This window comes from Dipodomys spectabilis, unplaced genomic scaffold (assembly GCF_019054845.1).
Source record: "Dipodomys spectabilis isolate Male_0828 unplaced genomic scaffold, ASM1905484v1 ptg000112l, whole genome shotgun sequence".
In the NCBI taxonomy this organism is placed as follows: domain Eukaryota; kingdom Metazoa; phylum Chordata; class Mammalia; order Rodentia; family Heteromyidae; genus Dipodomys; species Dipodomys spectabilis.
Window position 1 is genome coordinate 408,657 of NW_024870789.1, and position 15,840 is coordinate 424,496.

General features: G+C 45.1%; 1 protein-coding gene across 1 annotated transcript; it reads left to right on the forward strand.

The window, feature by feature from the left end:
- Positions 1-307: 307 nt before the first annotated feature.
- On the forward strand, positions 308-2,977 carry LOC122114850 (golgin subfamily A member 2-like). The gene has a single exon (XM_042688112.1). It carries the CDS (start codon positions 308-310, stop codon positions 2,975-2,977), a length of 2,670 nt encoding a protein of 889 aa, XP_042544046.1.
- Positions 2,978-15,840: the final 12,863 nt, after the last annotated feature.

The window sequence follows — 15,840 nt, forward strand, 5'->3', positions numbered from 1 at the left end:
GGGTCACAAGATTCTGGCCACACCCCCCCATTTTTCCCCTGTTTTTCTGACCAATGGGATCCAAGAATAGAGGCCACGCCCACCTTCCATGCTGCCTAGTAGCACTGGTATTCCCTCAACTGACTCACACCACTACCAGGCGTGGAGGGAGGTAGAGGTACGGAGTGGTGAGGGAGCAAATCGAGGTGAATCGAGGTGACATAGTTGGTGCATCGAGGTAGATATAGTTGGTGGTGACTGGAGAACGGACGTGACATCCAAGAGCCTGGGAATGTGGCCCCCACATCTTCCCCGTCCCAGAGCTGGGATGTCTGAACAAACACGACTGAAAAAGTTAGCCGCAGGAAAGAGACTCCTGGAAGAATACCAGCGGAGGAATGGTCCTGCCGGATCTGCAGAACCCAAGAGAAAGAAGAAGACTAAAAAAGGAGGTAACCCCAAGACAAACGCCGCCGGGGACGGTCATTCAGCTGAGGGTGTGGCCAAAGACCACGCAGGCCTTGAGCCTCCCCCGCTTCTGGGCACAGTCAGAGCTGCCGGGGTCAAGAGTGACCCGGGTCCCTCCACCACCGAGGACCTCGAAAGGTGCTACCAACACCTGGTGCTTGCCCTCGATGCCAGCAGAATACAAAACGAGAAGCTCTGCAGAGAGATCGACCTACTGAAGCAGGAGAATAAGGAGCTGCAGGAGCGGCAGGAGGAGACCGCCTGTATGCACGAGGCACTGGGAGCAGAGCGGGAGCAGTACAATCTATCAGTGCAGATGGTGGCTTCAGAAAAATCCAGTTTACAATCTGCCCTGGCCCACATGTGGCAGGTGGCCGATGGAAGAGCCCTGGAGCAGGACCACCTCATCAGCCGCCTGCAGGCTGTAGCGCAGCGCATGAGGGAGCTGGAGATGAAGCTGTCTGCGATCTCCACCACGGAGACTGACTCCGAGCTCCACAACCTCGAGCTCATGAAAGCCCTGAACCATGTGACCCTTCAGCTCCAGCAGAAGAGCAGAAGCTGTGAAGACCTGGAATATGAGAACATTGAGCTGCGGGACAGGCTGGATGCGCTCCTGACGCAGAAGGCCAACATGGATATACAAATGCACATGTGTCAGCAGGTGCTGGTGGAGCACGCAGAGTTGGAAAGACAACTCCAGAGCATGAGAGAGCTGGCCACCACCTTCAAGCTGGAGAGAGACTCTCTGGAGGAAGAACTGATGGTGGAGAGGTGTACAGGGAAGGAGAAGGCCTGGCAGCTCTTAGAGGAGGTGGGCAGGCTGAGAGAGGAGAAAGAGCAAGGGGCCAGGCAGGTGTTGGAACTAGAGGGGGAGCTGGTGGAGCTGAGAGTGCAGCTGGCAGAGCTGCAGCGCCCTGCGGGGCCATCTCAGGCTGAGCAGTGGCTGCAGGCTCATGCCCTGCAGTTGCAGAAGGAGCTCGAGACCCTGGAGGAGCACCTTCACCTCCAGGTGGAGGAGAACCAGAGCCTCCATCTCCAGAGCCTGGAGCAGCAGCAGCGGCTATGGCTACTGGAGAAGAAGGTGGAAGAATGGGAACAGCATGCCTCGGACCGGTGCAAGATCCTGGAGACGATGGAGAAGGAGCAGGAGAGCAACAGACACATGCTGGTGTGCAACCGCGAGCTGAAAGAGCAGCTGGCCCAGCTGCAGGAGGCCTGGCAGAGGCTGAGCAATGAGAAGGACTCGCTTGCCGGCCTCCTGCACGCCGAGCAGCAGGAGAAGAAACATCTTCAGGAGAAGCTGGAGCAGCGGGAGGAGACGTTCAAAGAATGGAAGGAGATGGCTGAGTCCAAGCACCAAGAGGCCCAAGAGCTGCAGGACCAGTCTCTGGCCCAGCTGCAGGAGCTCAGAGCCACCTGTGAGCAGCACCTGGCCACCCATCAGCAGCTGAGCACGGAGAAGGAGGCCCTGCAGCAGCACCTGCGGAGGCAGACCCAGTTGCTGGAGCAGCTGCAGCAGAAGCAGGTGCAGAGCACATTGGAGGACCGGATGGTGCCTCCAAAGTTCCAGGACACACTGACGTGCCTGGAAGCCATGAGGCAGGAGAATGCGCAGCTGCGTTCCCAGCTGAAGCTCCTGACTCTCCCTAGAGAAGGTGAAGGAGTGAGCAGAGTGGATGACAACGGGGAGGAGGCGGCTCCCCCTGCTGTGACCGTCCCAGAGGACGTGGACAACCCACATACCATGTGGGATTTTTACTGTGCAGCACTATCTATTGCTGAATCTAAGAAGGCGCAGCTCAGCCGTGAGCTGCAGGAACAGCAGGCCTGCTGTGAGGGCCTGGCCCACCTGGCAGCACAGTGCCAGACAGAGCTGGAGCGCCAGGCCCTCTACCCCAAGACCTGGCACCACAGCGCACCTGGGGAGGGAGAGCAGGACAGCCAGAGTCCCACAAAGAGGCTGAAGATCTGCTTCACCTACGACTTGCCTGGCCAGGTGGACCAGCAGAGTCCAGTGGACGACATCCCCCGTCGCTGCAGCCTGCTGTCAGAATGCATCAGTGCCATGGAGGAGGAGATGGCATCCTGTGAAGAGCAGATGGGCGTCCTGGATGAGCTGCAGCGTGAGAAAGAAGAGTGTGTCCGCCGGCTGATGCAGGAGAAGATGGAGAAGAAGAAGGAGCTGCAGGAACTGCTACTGTGCCTGACAGGGCAAGGAAGAGAGGGCCGGGACTCGAGGCGGGCCGCTGACCTTACCCCTGCTGCAGAGGCCCCAGCAGACCTGGCAGGGCCCTTGCAAGGGGAAGTTGGGGAGGAGCAGGAGCACAGGTCTAAGGCGCAACTTGAAGACAACACGGAGCCTGCCCCAGGAGAAGCCGGGGTGTCTTGCCCCCAAGACAGCCCCACCGCAGAGCAGGTGGTGTTGCTGCAGCCTGGCATCCAGCAGCACCAAGAACATGCAGGCCCGGACAACCAGGCCTCCTTCCCTTTCATCTATAGACTGACGCAAATGATCGGTTTCTGGTAGTTGCCATCCAGAGACCTGGAGGCTAACGCCCAGAGCACGGCTCCTGCCCTCCTTCACATACTTGGGGACATGGCCGCTGGGCGCCACTCTCTCTGGGCTTGTTAGGATGAGGGAGGGGCCAAAAGCGAGAGACATCTCCTAGTCCACTGGTCAGCAGAGAAGGGGCCGTGTGAAGGAGGATGGGAAGCGATGACACGGGTTTTGTATTAGCTCCTTGTAGTAGAGATGGTATTTTTATGAATCCCGTATTAGCATACTCACATTATTTTTGATATATTTGATACTTTAGACTTTTTTCAGGAAAAGTTTGTATTTCCTCAAATGAGTCATCCCATTATTGAACATGATATGTTGGTGCATTCATGCATGTTTTTTTTTTTTTAAATCATGCTCTGTGCCATCAACACTGAATTTTCTCATTTGTATTTTAATCTACTATGATGATAGGATACTGAGGGGTGAGAAACGGTGCAAACTGTGAAGAAGAGAAGGTCATTTAACTTGTTTGGAAAAAATAATCCTAATAGAACAAATGGAGGTGTCCTGTAGTGGAAAACATACAGCCAATAAGTACAGAAATGTATTTCAGAATAACATAATACACGATTATAGAACATCTATAATGAGAATAGCAAGTGTCTCCACTCTTCACTTGTGAATTGTTCAAGTGTATATGCATTGAAGCCAATAAAATATTTAAATTCAAAAAGTTTTTTTTGAATTTTTCACTCTGTTTGAACTCCACTCCTTTTACCCCATATTTGGGCTGGAACGGTGGCTCAGTGTTAGAGCGCTAGCCTTCAGCTGAGGAGCTGAGAACAGCGCCCAGGCCCAGAGTTCAGGCCCCATGACTGACAAAAACAACAAAAACCACCTCATAGAGCTGGGCATTGGTGGCTCATTCCTATAATCCTAGCTACTGAGGAGGCTGATATCTGAGGATCGTGATTCAAAGCCAGCCCAAGCAAAAACGTCTGTGAGACTCTTCAATCAACCACCCCTCACAAGTGCAATTATGGCTCAAGCAGTAGAAAACGAGCCCTGAGTGTAAAATCTGAGGGACAACACTCAGGCCCCAAGTCTAAGCCGCAGGACTGACCAGTATGTACATACATGCACAGAGACACACACAGACACACACACACAGACACACACACACACACACACACACCATGTATGCCCAACTCAATCCTTGTAACTATTTTTGTCACTTGTTTATAGTCTTTACACTGCTTTGAGTTGCTTTTCTAAAGCACAGATCTAATCATGGCATTTGTAGAAACACACACACACACACACACACACACACACACACACACAACATAATGGGCATCTTGCCTTGGCATAAAGTCTGAACTTCACATATGTCTTACAAGTCACTAACCTAGGCCATTAACATTGAGTATTTATTCAACAAATATCTCTGGAACTCTCTGGACCTGGCCAGAGACTACATGCCAAGGAAGATCTGCAAATGAGTTTTGTGCATACACACTAGACAAATAAACAAAACATGAAATGACAATCACTATGAGATTAATAGATGGTAGGCTTTGGCATGTTTTAGGGGTAAGGTAATGGAATTCTGTTAAAATCTACTCTGTTTCTAAATATCACTTTTATCAGGAGGAAGGATGTTTCAACAAATGAAAATGTATGTCCCCAGGAATAACAACAAAAAATAAGGTAAATTCACTGAACTAATTGTAAAGGGTTAAAACAATGGTGCTGGATGATTTTATATTTTTAAATCATTCTCTCCTGTAATTTATTTTTAAGTCATTTCCTAATTAAAGCATAATTTGGGGGGTATGATGAAAGAGTTCTTTAATGTGTTAGGGTATATTATGTATTTGTCAAAACTTGCCACAGTACTTATTTAAAATCTAAACTTTTTTTGCCAGTCCTGGGGCTTGAACTCAGGGCCTGAGAGCCATCACTGAGATTTCTTTTGCTCAAGGCTAGTGCTCTGCCACTTGAGCCACAGTGCTACTTCCAGCTTTTTCTGTGATTAATTGGAAATAAAAAGTCTCAGGACTTCCTTGCCTGAAGTAACTTTGTTCAAACCATGATCTTCAGATCTTAGTCTCCTGAGTAGTAAGGATTAGAGGCATGAGCCACTGGTGCCAGGCAAATCCTGTACCTTTATATGAGGTATATTATCTCTGTATTTCTAAAATATGATCTCAAAATTTAAAAATGGCCTCTCCTATGTCAGTGTTACAGAACTGAATGGTGCCTTATTTTTCTCTAATCTTATTTAAAATGAATGAGATCCATCATAGCAGGGGGTGAGGGTGGTAGTTGAATGTCTGTAGGCTTTATCACAACTACAGAAAAAAAGAGCTTGAAAAGTATGCAAGGACATCACAAAACAACTTAACGGCCGTGTTGTTAGAAAAATCACCATGGCTTCAGTGTGGAGAACTTTAGAAGCTGAGCGGCAGGGATATCATTAGGTGACTAATGGGATAAAGAAGGAAAGACCCAGTCAGCAGCAGTAGGATTCTTGCAGGGACAGAGAAGAACCAGCTGCTGGCTGGCAAGGCAACAACCAGGGCGTGGGGGAAACCATTTTTTAAGAAAGTAAGCAAGCCGGGCGCTGGTGGCTCACGCCTGTAATCCTAGCTACTCAGGAGGCTGAGATCTGAGGATCGCGGTTCAAAGCCAACCCGGGCAGGAGAGACCGTGAGACTCCTATCTCCAATAAACCACCAGAAAACCGGACGTGGTGCTGTAGCTCAAGTGGTAGAGCGCTCGCCTTGAGCTGAAGAGCTGAGGGACAGTCCCCAGGCCCAGAGTTCAAGCCCCACGACCAACAAAAACGAAACAAAACAAAAACAAAACAAAAAAAAAGTAAGCAGACTGAAAGGAGCTTTCAAAGGAGCTAACTTTGAGATGGATGTGTGTGGTGCAGCAGAGGACTCATGGCCTGGGACCTTAGTAAGGACAACAGCAGGAATGAATGAGTTACAGTTCAAGAGAAAACAGAAGTGAACTTGTGACTTGTAGAAATCCAAGTGGGCCGTGGGCAACGTAAGCCTAGAGAGGAAGAATAGCTAACATGGAATTCGGGTCCTCGAGGTCGACATTTACAACCGGTTGGGGAAGCAAATAGGGAGTTAAAGCTATCAAGGAAGTTGCCATTCTATTGCGTTGCTGTCTGTATTCAGAAGTAAAGCATGTTTGTGTGGGATCCGTGCAAGTCCCGAACAAGGCCTGTTTCTATACTATGCAGCAGAGCTAGCACTGTGGTGGAGATTTGATTCCATCACCTGTTAAAATTATCCAACTACCTTTTCCACTCCAATCTTCTTCAAAGTCTTGTCTGCATTGGAGAAGCCTTTTAATGTACTACTGATGAAGGCTAGGAAAGGTGACTAAGTGTAATACCTTAGTTCTCTATGGATGCCTTTAAAAATAGGAGGCTGTTAGTCTAGATCCTTTGAAGACAGATACCAAGACAAGATTTGACATGCCAGAGATTTATTGGGAAACTAGATGGGGGAGGTGTAAACAGTGCGGAGAGGGGAAAAAACTATCTGACCTGGGTAAAAGGAAATCAGGAGGGAAGGGAAGAATCAGCAAAGCAGGCAGAAAGGAAGTCACAAAAGCAGATAGGAAAGGAGGCCAGCAAGCCTGTAGGCAGGAACCAGACTCTAGTGAAGCATTAAGAGAGGGATGGAAGTGGAGCTGTGACTCAAGTGGTTGAGCACCAGCCTTGAGCAAAAGAGCTAAGGAACAGCACCAAAGCCCTGACTTCAGGCCTTAAAACCAGTCACACACACACACACACACACACACACACACACACACACACACACACACACACACACACACACACACACACACACACACAGAGGAAAGAGAGGGTTGTATTTAAAGGGATAATTTTCTGGCATTTTCCATTTTTATCACCTAGCTGGGATCTCAGGGTACTTATTAGAGAAAGTGATTTAAAATTGGACAGCGAATGGTACAATTATACTTCAATATATTTCCTGTAGATACAGAGGGGACATAAGTGTATCTGGCTCATGTCAGGGGAGGGAGACGTGCTGGAAGGTTTACCTTAGTGTACCATCTCTGGTATATCTTGCACTCTTGAATTAGCAGGTGAATGAAACATTCATAAATCAGATATGACTTAGTGAAGTTTATGACATGATTAGAGGACATTATGCCTTGGCTCATTTTACAAAGTAAAATGGATTTTTTTTCATTGGGAAATAATTTCAAATTTACAAAATGTTATGAAATAAAAATAGTACAGTGTTAAAAGAGTACTGAAATACACGTTCTATATCTAGATCAATCTTTGTTGATATGCCACCCTTTTTGTCCTTGTTTTTTAAACCTTTTTCTTCCAATAGGGTAAGTTGCATATCTATCACCATCCTTCAGTGTATATTTCCTAGTGGTAGGAAGATGGTGTTACCTAATGTACATGTGAAACAATGAAATAAGCAAATCTGTCATCTGAATTCCTGTTTAGTCAGTTTGCCCAATAATACTCTGTCGTTTCCTTCTGAAGAATAGGACTCAGGAGAGGGCCAAATAATGCATCTTGTTGGCATATCTCTAACCTGTTTTAAACTACAACAAGAAGTAGCCGTTGTAAACAATACACCTGATGTATTGAAGAACGTGCACTTCGAGGAAAAGGGCTTGGCTGGTCCTGAGCGCTGCCCAGAGCACTACCTCGTTCACGGGCTCCCCCCCAAGTGGTGAGAGCGTGAATGAGGGTGGGTTCACACTAGGCATGAGTGACGTTGGTCTTGGTCATTTTAAGTATTCCTGTCTATAATCTGAGTGTTGTTTTGTAAGTCTAGATCTGTGAGTGCCCGTGCCTGTGTGCAAACATGTGCTGGCCTTAAGTGTTCTGGGAGTGTCCCTCCGGGTGCTCTCTTCCCTGTGCTGTTATGATAAATACCTTCTCATCCCTCCATCAACTTAAGCCTTTCAGCTTGCCTGGATCTGAAATGGAGATCCAAGTTCTCTGGCATGAGGACTGGCCTTCCTTGAGACTTTCCTCTGGCCAACGCTAAACATTTACCCCCTTGTCAGGGCTGTCATGAATCTTGGAAGTCTAGGTATAACCAGACAACACGTTAAAAAACAACAACAACAAAAGATGGCTCCTGGCTGGTCTGTCAACATGCTGGCTGGTCTGTCAACATGCTGACTGCCAGACTGTCCTTGTGGTGGGAGTCTTGCCTCATGACCCGACTTCAGTCCTAGCTCTATGAACCGGATGCCCAGGCAGACTGCCCAACAGCCAGGGAAAGCCCCAGCTTGTTCCAGAGGGCCAGGTACCTCTTTCCCACACTGCAGCGCAGCTGGCTAACGGAGCCCAAGGAGAGCCTGCGCTGCTGTAAAGCATGCCAAGGATCTCCTTTAAGGGCTGGCTTGTGAGGATCCATTTCCTAACCTCAGAACCGTATTACTCTGTTCTTCCTATAAACCAGGGTCAAAATGAGCAGGCATCGACAGGGATATCTTGCTCATAGTGTAATAGAAATAAGGGAAACCGGACTCAAGTTAGGTATACAATCCAGGCCTTATGTGAGTAAAATTGTATAAAAAGTTGGATGGCAGGAATGTCAATGTAATTACTATGGGGGCCTTCAAGTGAGGGACTGTGGATGACTTAGAGTATCTGAGCTTTCAATATTGACTATGAGGAATGCATATTAGTGAGCAGTAGAAAGAATTTAACTGAAAAAGGAGAGGCGTGTTTATATGGACTCACCTCTAAAATAAAAGGTACTGAGAAACTGCCTGAAGTCACAAGTGAATTTCCACCTTAGTTTCCCCATATTTCAAGTAGATACAATAATGCCAGTTACGGGGCTGGGGGTTTAGTGCATCAGAAGGGTGCCAGCCCGGCACATGCAAGGCCCTGGGTTCGGTCCTCAGCCCTGGGAAAAAAATAATGCCAGTTACAAGTCTACACTGTGGATACATTAGGTAACTATGTAATATACTTTCATTTTCTTAAAAGAATATTCTAACTGATACACTTGTCTTGGAAATAACTTTTTTCATTACCTTTCCATCAATCATGGAGAAGGAGAATTATAAATCTTTACTGACATCTGCTCTTCTGTAAGTATAACCAAATGGGATAGCAAAAAAGGGTAATTTTAAAAATGAAGAGTCTTAGAACTAATCTCCACCTGACATGCACTTCTAATTCTAGTTTATACTGAAAGAAGTGCTTATTATAGGCAGACTTGATTCCCTGTCTTTCATCCTCTCTCCCACTTTTAACAGAAATCCTCTCTTCCTCCAGCATGGCTTTCAATTCTTGAATTTAAACACCTGAGAAAACCATCAGAACATGATCTTGTAGAATGGTCTTTGGACAGGAAAAGTGATGGACAACTGCAGAAATTAAATCTGAAGTTTAGTCCTGTGGCAAAGGGGATACCAGTTGCTTACAGATTATCCACAAGTCTCTGATGAGGAGAAAATTTAAGAGGTTGCAGTATTTATTCAACAAACATTCCTCTGATGTATCATATAAACACCCTGGAGAAATTGTCCCTGTGAAAATACAACTTTTATTCCTTATCCTTATCAAATGTGATGTGTAAATGCCAATTATTAGCATTATTATTATTATCAGACTTGATCAGATAGCTCAAAAGAGGAATATATGCTCTGATCAATGGATTTATCATCTAAAGGAAACTTATGTTTCATGCAATAAAAACACATGGTATTAATTTCATATAGTACAAATTGTCTGTAAGGATCTTCACTGCTGACCTTAATAATGGACGCATTACTTGAGAACTACATAGAATAGAATAATGGTAATACTATTGATGGCTGATACTTAGAAATCTGCAAGGAACTGGTTAGACAATTTTTCTATGTAAGAGTACATCAAAAGAGTGATGTCATAGGCTTTGGCATTAGCCATCTGCCTTTGAATATACCCAGCTTATAATATTAGCTTTTTAAGATATAGGACTACTCAAAATATGGTCCTCAAACCCGCAAGATCTTCAAACATTTGTGACATGTATAGACATTGGGAAATTGAGGCTAAGCATTTATCTTAAATTGACACAATAATTCTACTGAATCTCAAGGGCAAATTTTATGTCTTTTCTTTTTTGAGTATTTTCTTTTTTTATAATTTGTCCATAACAAACTGAGGGAAAACTGGGTCCACCGCAAAGAGAATTAGAGAAATTCAGTTCTCTAGGATGTTGCAAAATAATTGGTGAAGTAAGCTGAAGGCACCTCCATATGCCTTGGTTATCTTACATGGAGAACAGATTTAATGAGTAAACTTAACCAATAGGGCTGGAGTTGAGGATGAAGGGCAGCTAGATGAAGGAAAGTGACAAGCATGGTTCATGCCTTTGCTGAGTGTCCACAGAATGTCAGCTTTTAGTACTACTGAGTAACAAAGGTTTGAGATGGTGTATTCTGAAATAGGTGTCTGTGGACAATGTCTGTTTGTAGTGGCTTGTAGTGGCTTGAGTACCCCTGGCATTTGTCATATTTGGGAACAATCACTTACCACTGACTTGCATAATGGGATGAGCATTTGGGTTTTGCACTACTCTAACCTACTTGGTGCTGTGGGTCCACCTTGATGGTGAAAACCAGACTTCTATGTTTTGTTTTCCTCATTAAATTGGATAATAGTTGTAGACCTCAACAACTGAATTACTTTTTATTGTCAAAATACTGTACAGAGGGGTAACAATTACATGTGCAAGATAATGAGTACATTTCTTATCAAGCATTGTGGCCGCCTCCTTTGTTTCCCCTTCCCATCCCTTCACACCCTGCACCCGCCCTCCCCACCCAATCCTCCCCCCAACCCCCTCACCAAGATTATGAAGTTCATTTTCGACATAACGACTTGTACATCTCATTGTTGCAATGGGTCCACCTGTATCCCTATTTAAATGATATGTTTTTCCCCTTCCCCTCCACAAATTATACCAACATCAAATACAGTGAAAGCAGAGGTTATACTGTGGGGGAGGGACATACAGAGCAACAAAGAAATAATCTTATAAATGTGTTAGAAACAATCACATGAAAGAAAAAAAACATTTGAATACATATCTTAGGGTTCATTTCCCTAACATCACCTTATCTGACCTTTTCTTCTTGACTCAGACATATACTAGCTATTGTAAATAAGGGAAACCATGGGACCTATGTTTCTTTGGGCCTAGCATACTTCACTTAATATAATTATGTTTTTTTTCCCTCATTAAATGGGATTTTGTTGTAGACCTCCACAACTGAATTATTCTTATCTTTTATTCCTAGGAGATTGTATGATTTGGGGACCAAGATAAAAATGACTTATTGCTCAAGGATGGCAAATATAGAGAAGTGAGATTTGTTTGTCAAAGATGGTGTTATGGTTTGAATATGAAGTGTTCCCCAAGAGTTCATGTGATGAATTCTTGGTCTCCAGCTTGTAGTGACTGCAGATGGTTCAGGACCATTGAATGCTAAGGCCTGGCTGGAGGGCAGAGACCGCTGGGATGGATCCTTGGAGAGCAGGGTCCTGAGTGCTAGCCTGTGGGCATGAGGTGAGCAGCTCCCTTCCACACTGCTTCTCCCACCATGAGGTTCCACCTCAAAATGAGCCCAGGAACAGCAGAGCCAAGTGGCCATGCGCTGAGTCTTCTGAAGCTATGAGTGAAAATATATCTTCCTTCCAAACTGTCCTTAGTTATTTTGGTCATACAGATGATAAAAGTAATGAACATGGGTGGTAAAGAGAAAAGCATAAATTCTTCAGTGAAAGTGGCCAATCTTTTAAAAGTCTGTTTTGGCTACACATCCAAATGGAAGGTCAGTGGTCCTCCAATGGGCATCCTGGTGGCTGAAGCAGGATGCTGGCTATTTCAGAAAAGACACACATAGTTGAGAGCAACTCAGCCAAAGAGTGTTCAAATTGTTTTGATGTACACTGCCATAGGGAGATCACTAGGCTTTAGAATACGATTAAATTTAGTTCAAATCATGGTTTTGCAAATTAGTTATTAGATATTGCAAGCAAATCCTTCCTATCTTTGAGACTTAGTTTCTTAATCTATGAAGTAGGGGCTGTAAGATCTATTACACAGAGTAATTGTGAAGATTAAATGAGATAAAGAATTTAATAGGGTAATACTTATACACAATAGGTGCTCAAATATTAGGACACTTCTTTTTCTTTTTTTTTTTAAATTTTATTTTATTTTATTTGAGAACATACTGTACAGAGGGGTTACAATTACATGGGCAGGATAATGCATACATTTCATACCAAGCATTGCAGCCTCCTTTGTTTACCCTTCACCTCCCTTTCCAGCCTCCCCCCTCCCCCCCCACCCAATCCTTCCCCTCCTCCCCCCCCCCCACACCGACAGTGTAAAGCTCGTTTTTGACATGACATTTTGTACTTCTCATTGTTGCAACAGGTCCACCTGAATCCTTAAACGACTTGTTAGGACACTTCTTTTTCTTTATTCAGTAAGTAGATGCCAGTTTAGGGTTTTTTTTTTTTTAACATAGTCAATATAATAATTTTAACAGAGACTCCACGAATAGATTCATGTTATAGTATAAAAAATGTGTCAGGCACTGGTGCCACACCTGTAATCCTAGCTACTCCTGTGGGTGAAATCTAAGGATTGTGATTCAAAGCCACCTTTTAACTCCAATTAGCCACCATGGCAGGGTCATGTTGAACCAAATGCAGAGATGTGGCTCAAGTGGTAGTGTGCTAGCCCTATGCACAAAAGCCCAGGGACAGCACCCAGACCCTGAAGTTCAAAGTCCTAGGACTGGCAGCAAAACAAAGTAATGTATGGAAAACAAAAACATGCATTCGGCTTAGGGGCTGAAAACTGACCGATTCTTTCCTCCCTTTTCATTTTGCCTGGAACTCTCTGCTCCAATAGGAATTTTTCTAGGCATGGGACTGGGGTTATTCTTATTCTTTTAGTCCATTGTGTCAATACACTGGTTTAAGTACCTTCCAATGACTTCCAAACTCTAACTAACTTAAAGTTGTTCATCATTTGTACCCTTCAGACAGATCTGGTCCACTCTCAAGTTTGTAGGTTCTGGCACATTTTCATGGTGTGAATTCCCACTGCATTTGGGGGTCTTTCTCTCCCTTTCAGAGCATTCCTTTTCCACTGGCGAGGGTCCCACTGAGGACACTCAGGATCAGAGCGGCTGTCGGTTGTTCCAGGCCACGCATTCCTTGGCTGATTGATGTTGAGCAGAGAGCCACTAGTGCTTTGGCTTTTTAGTCTGTCGACACATGGAAGGAAGTGCTAGAAGAAGAGCAGACTGGGGAACCCAGGGTACCCTGGTGAGAGATGGGGGCAGGGTGGAGGGGAGGGAGGGACAAGGCCTTAGAGGCAAATCCCCCAACCCCATCTATTTCAAATTGTAAGTAAAAGAAACCAATTAAGTAATGACAAAACATTTGTGCTGTTTCTGTGGGTGCTTAATAAACAAAACTATTGTGAGGGCCAATGAAAAGACAGCATCACTTTGCTTTCCTCTCAGCCCCAACTCTAAACAATCTACAGGATTTGGGTCAAAACTGTAAACTGCCACTATGTTACAAATAAAAACAGAAAAACAAACTTGACATTTTCCTTAGGGGTTCCAAGGCTAAATGCAGGACAAAAGACAGAGAGAAGAGTTGTTATAAAAATAATGAGTACAAGCATCCTTGAACTGGTGTTTTCTATAAATGTCTGATGGCTGTGAACTGCAGAGGGAGGCTGTGAAGAGGAAAGGAATGGGGAGAATCAACTGGTGTCTGCTTATCGTCAGCTGGCTTTCATGTGAAAGTCACGGCAGGGTCAGCCACAAAAGAGCCAGGTGGCAATTCCAGGCTGTGCTGCCATAAATAAGTAGTTATGTACGAATGTCACACAACCAGGGCTAGACAGAAAGCATATGTCAAGAAAACATTCTGATGTAAATATTCAGGGGGAGGAAGGGACATTTTTTTTGGTTGCTAAATATAGGATCTACTTCTGAGACTGGAGTTTGAGATGCCTTCAGAAGATGAAATGGTGTAACACACACACACACACACACACACACACGCACACACACACAGCTGAAACATTCTTTGAAATGCAGTGTGTATTCTTAAAAAAAAAAAAAAAGGATCCTTGCCATTTGGCTTAGGAGAGTGTAATTATTTTAATGGAGGAATGATGGAGGGCTGGCAAAGCCCGAGATCTCCGTGGGCATGACCCAGAGGGCCTATTCACTTGTCTGCTCTCAGCCAGTCAGTCTTCCTGTATGCAGAGCAGGCCAGCTTTCCTCACCTGGAATATTTTCATGCCCATTCTTTCATGGTTGCCCCTTTCACTAACATCACTTGTGATTTTTTCATTGTGGGTTTGTGAATTGAACTTGTACTTTTCTTTTTAAAATACAGATCTAGTTACCATTCTGAGATCTAAGCAGTATTTTATGCTGCTCACTCATAGTGTGTGTCATCATTATGAGCTAAATAGACAAACCAGCGTTGCCACAGGAGACAAATCCACAAAACAGATTATACAGTGAATGTTCATATAATCAGTGAGTTACAATACAAGGGTATCAGAACTATCACATCAGCACAGGAAGGGAAGGGAAGACCTTAGAGAGAAAGAAATTGGTGGTAAGATCTACTCCAAGACTGAGTGAAGACCTAGTAGAATAGGTGAGTTTCAACCAGCTGTGGACAGGTCACTGGCCAGTTTTTCAGCTGTCTTTGACTTCCCATGAACATCTACCCCAGTGGCAAATTGGGATGTTCCCTGACAGCATGGAGGAAGTTATTAGCAAAGGCTCTGTCTTTTCATCAATTAATGTTTAGAATTTGGGTGTAGAGATCACCAGCTAAGTATGGCATATTGCAACAATCTGCGTGTCAATTCTAGTTCACTATGCTCCTGGTCCACTGATGTGGGCTCCCCAGTGAGTGACCTGGCCTCCCTGTGATTGTTTCTGTGTTTACAATGTGTGCAATAGAATGTACATGCCTAATGGGGTCTGGGAGGACTCATGGTCTCCTCCAAACATTGGTGCTGTTTTGAGTGGAAACTGGTACCAAGGAATCCTCAGAATTCTGCCACATTCCCTTGAACTTCATCAGTCTAGGGAGTTCAGCCCCAGTGTTCCACAGACCTCCATTGCGGAGATCAGGAAACCAAGACTTAGAGAAAGCTAGTGAGCTGCAGGTGATCAAGAGAAGGGGAGTTTTAGCCTCTGACCAGTCACATAGCCTTTCCATGTCCATCAGGGTCTGTAAGAGAAATGATCTACATAGAAGAGGAAAATGGTGATCCAGGCTCCTTCCTGACCCAAAGTCCTCATTTTCTTCACCTGAGTAAGCACATGGATAGTAGAAACTCTTGTTTCTCTCCCAATCCCCTGATTATGTACCATTTTGGACTTTGTGCATTTGGGTAGGGAGTTTCCCAGGACACAATTCTGCAACACCTATGTCATGTGAACAATAGGCTATGCAATCTGCTCCCAAACTCTCCTCCAGCTGGATGGGGCACATTCATGATGTCAATGTGTGTGGCCACCAGACAACTCGGAGTGGGGTCTTCAGCTTACTGCCAAAGGCTGAGTGAGGGTACAGGTTAACATGGCCATTCCTGAGCCTCAAGGAGCCTCCACTATGTACTCAGTACAAAAGGCAGTGCTCAGAGATTCCTCCAAATAGCTCCTCCGGAGTGTTGCGGGAAGACTGGATCTCTGACAAGGGGTGCTCTATACAGGAACAGAGGAAGCCTGTTAAGGCAGCCATTTAGAGTCTCAGGGAGAAACTGAATACAACTCAGACAGCAGGCTTCTTG

What these genes read in the sequence shown, in the direction of transcription:
- LOC122114850 (XM_042688112.1), top strand. Translation starts at nt 308, where the DNA reads ATGTCTGAACAAACACGACTGAAAAAGTTAGCCGCAGGAAAGAGACTC.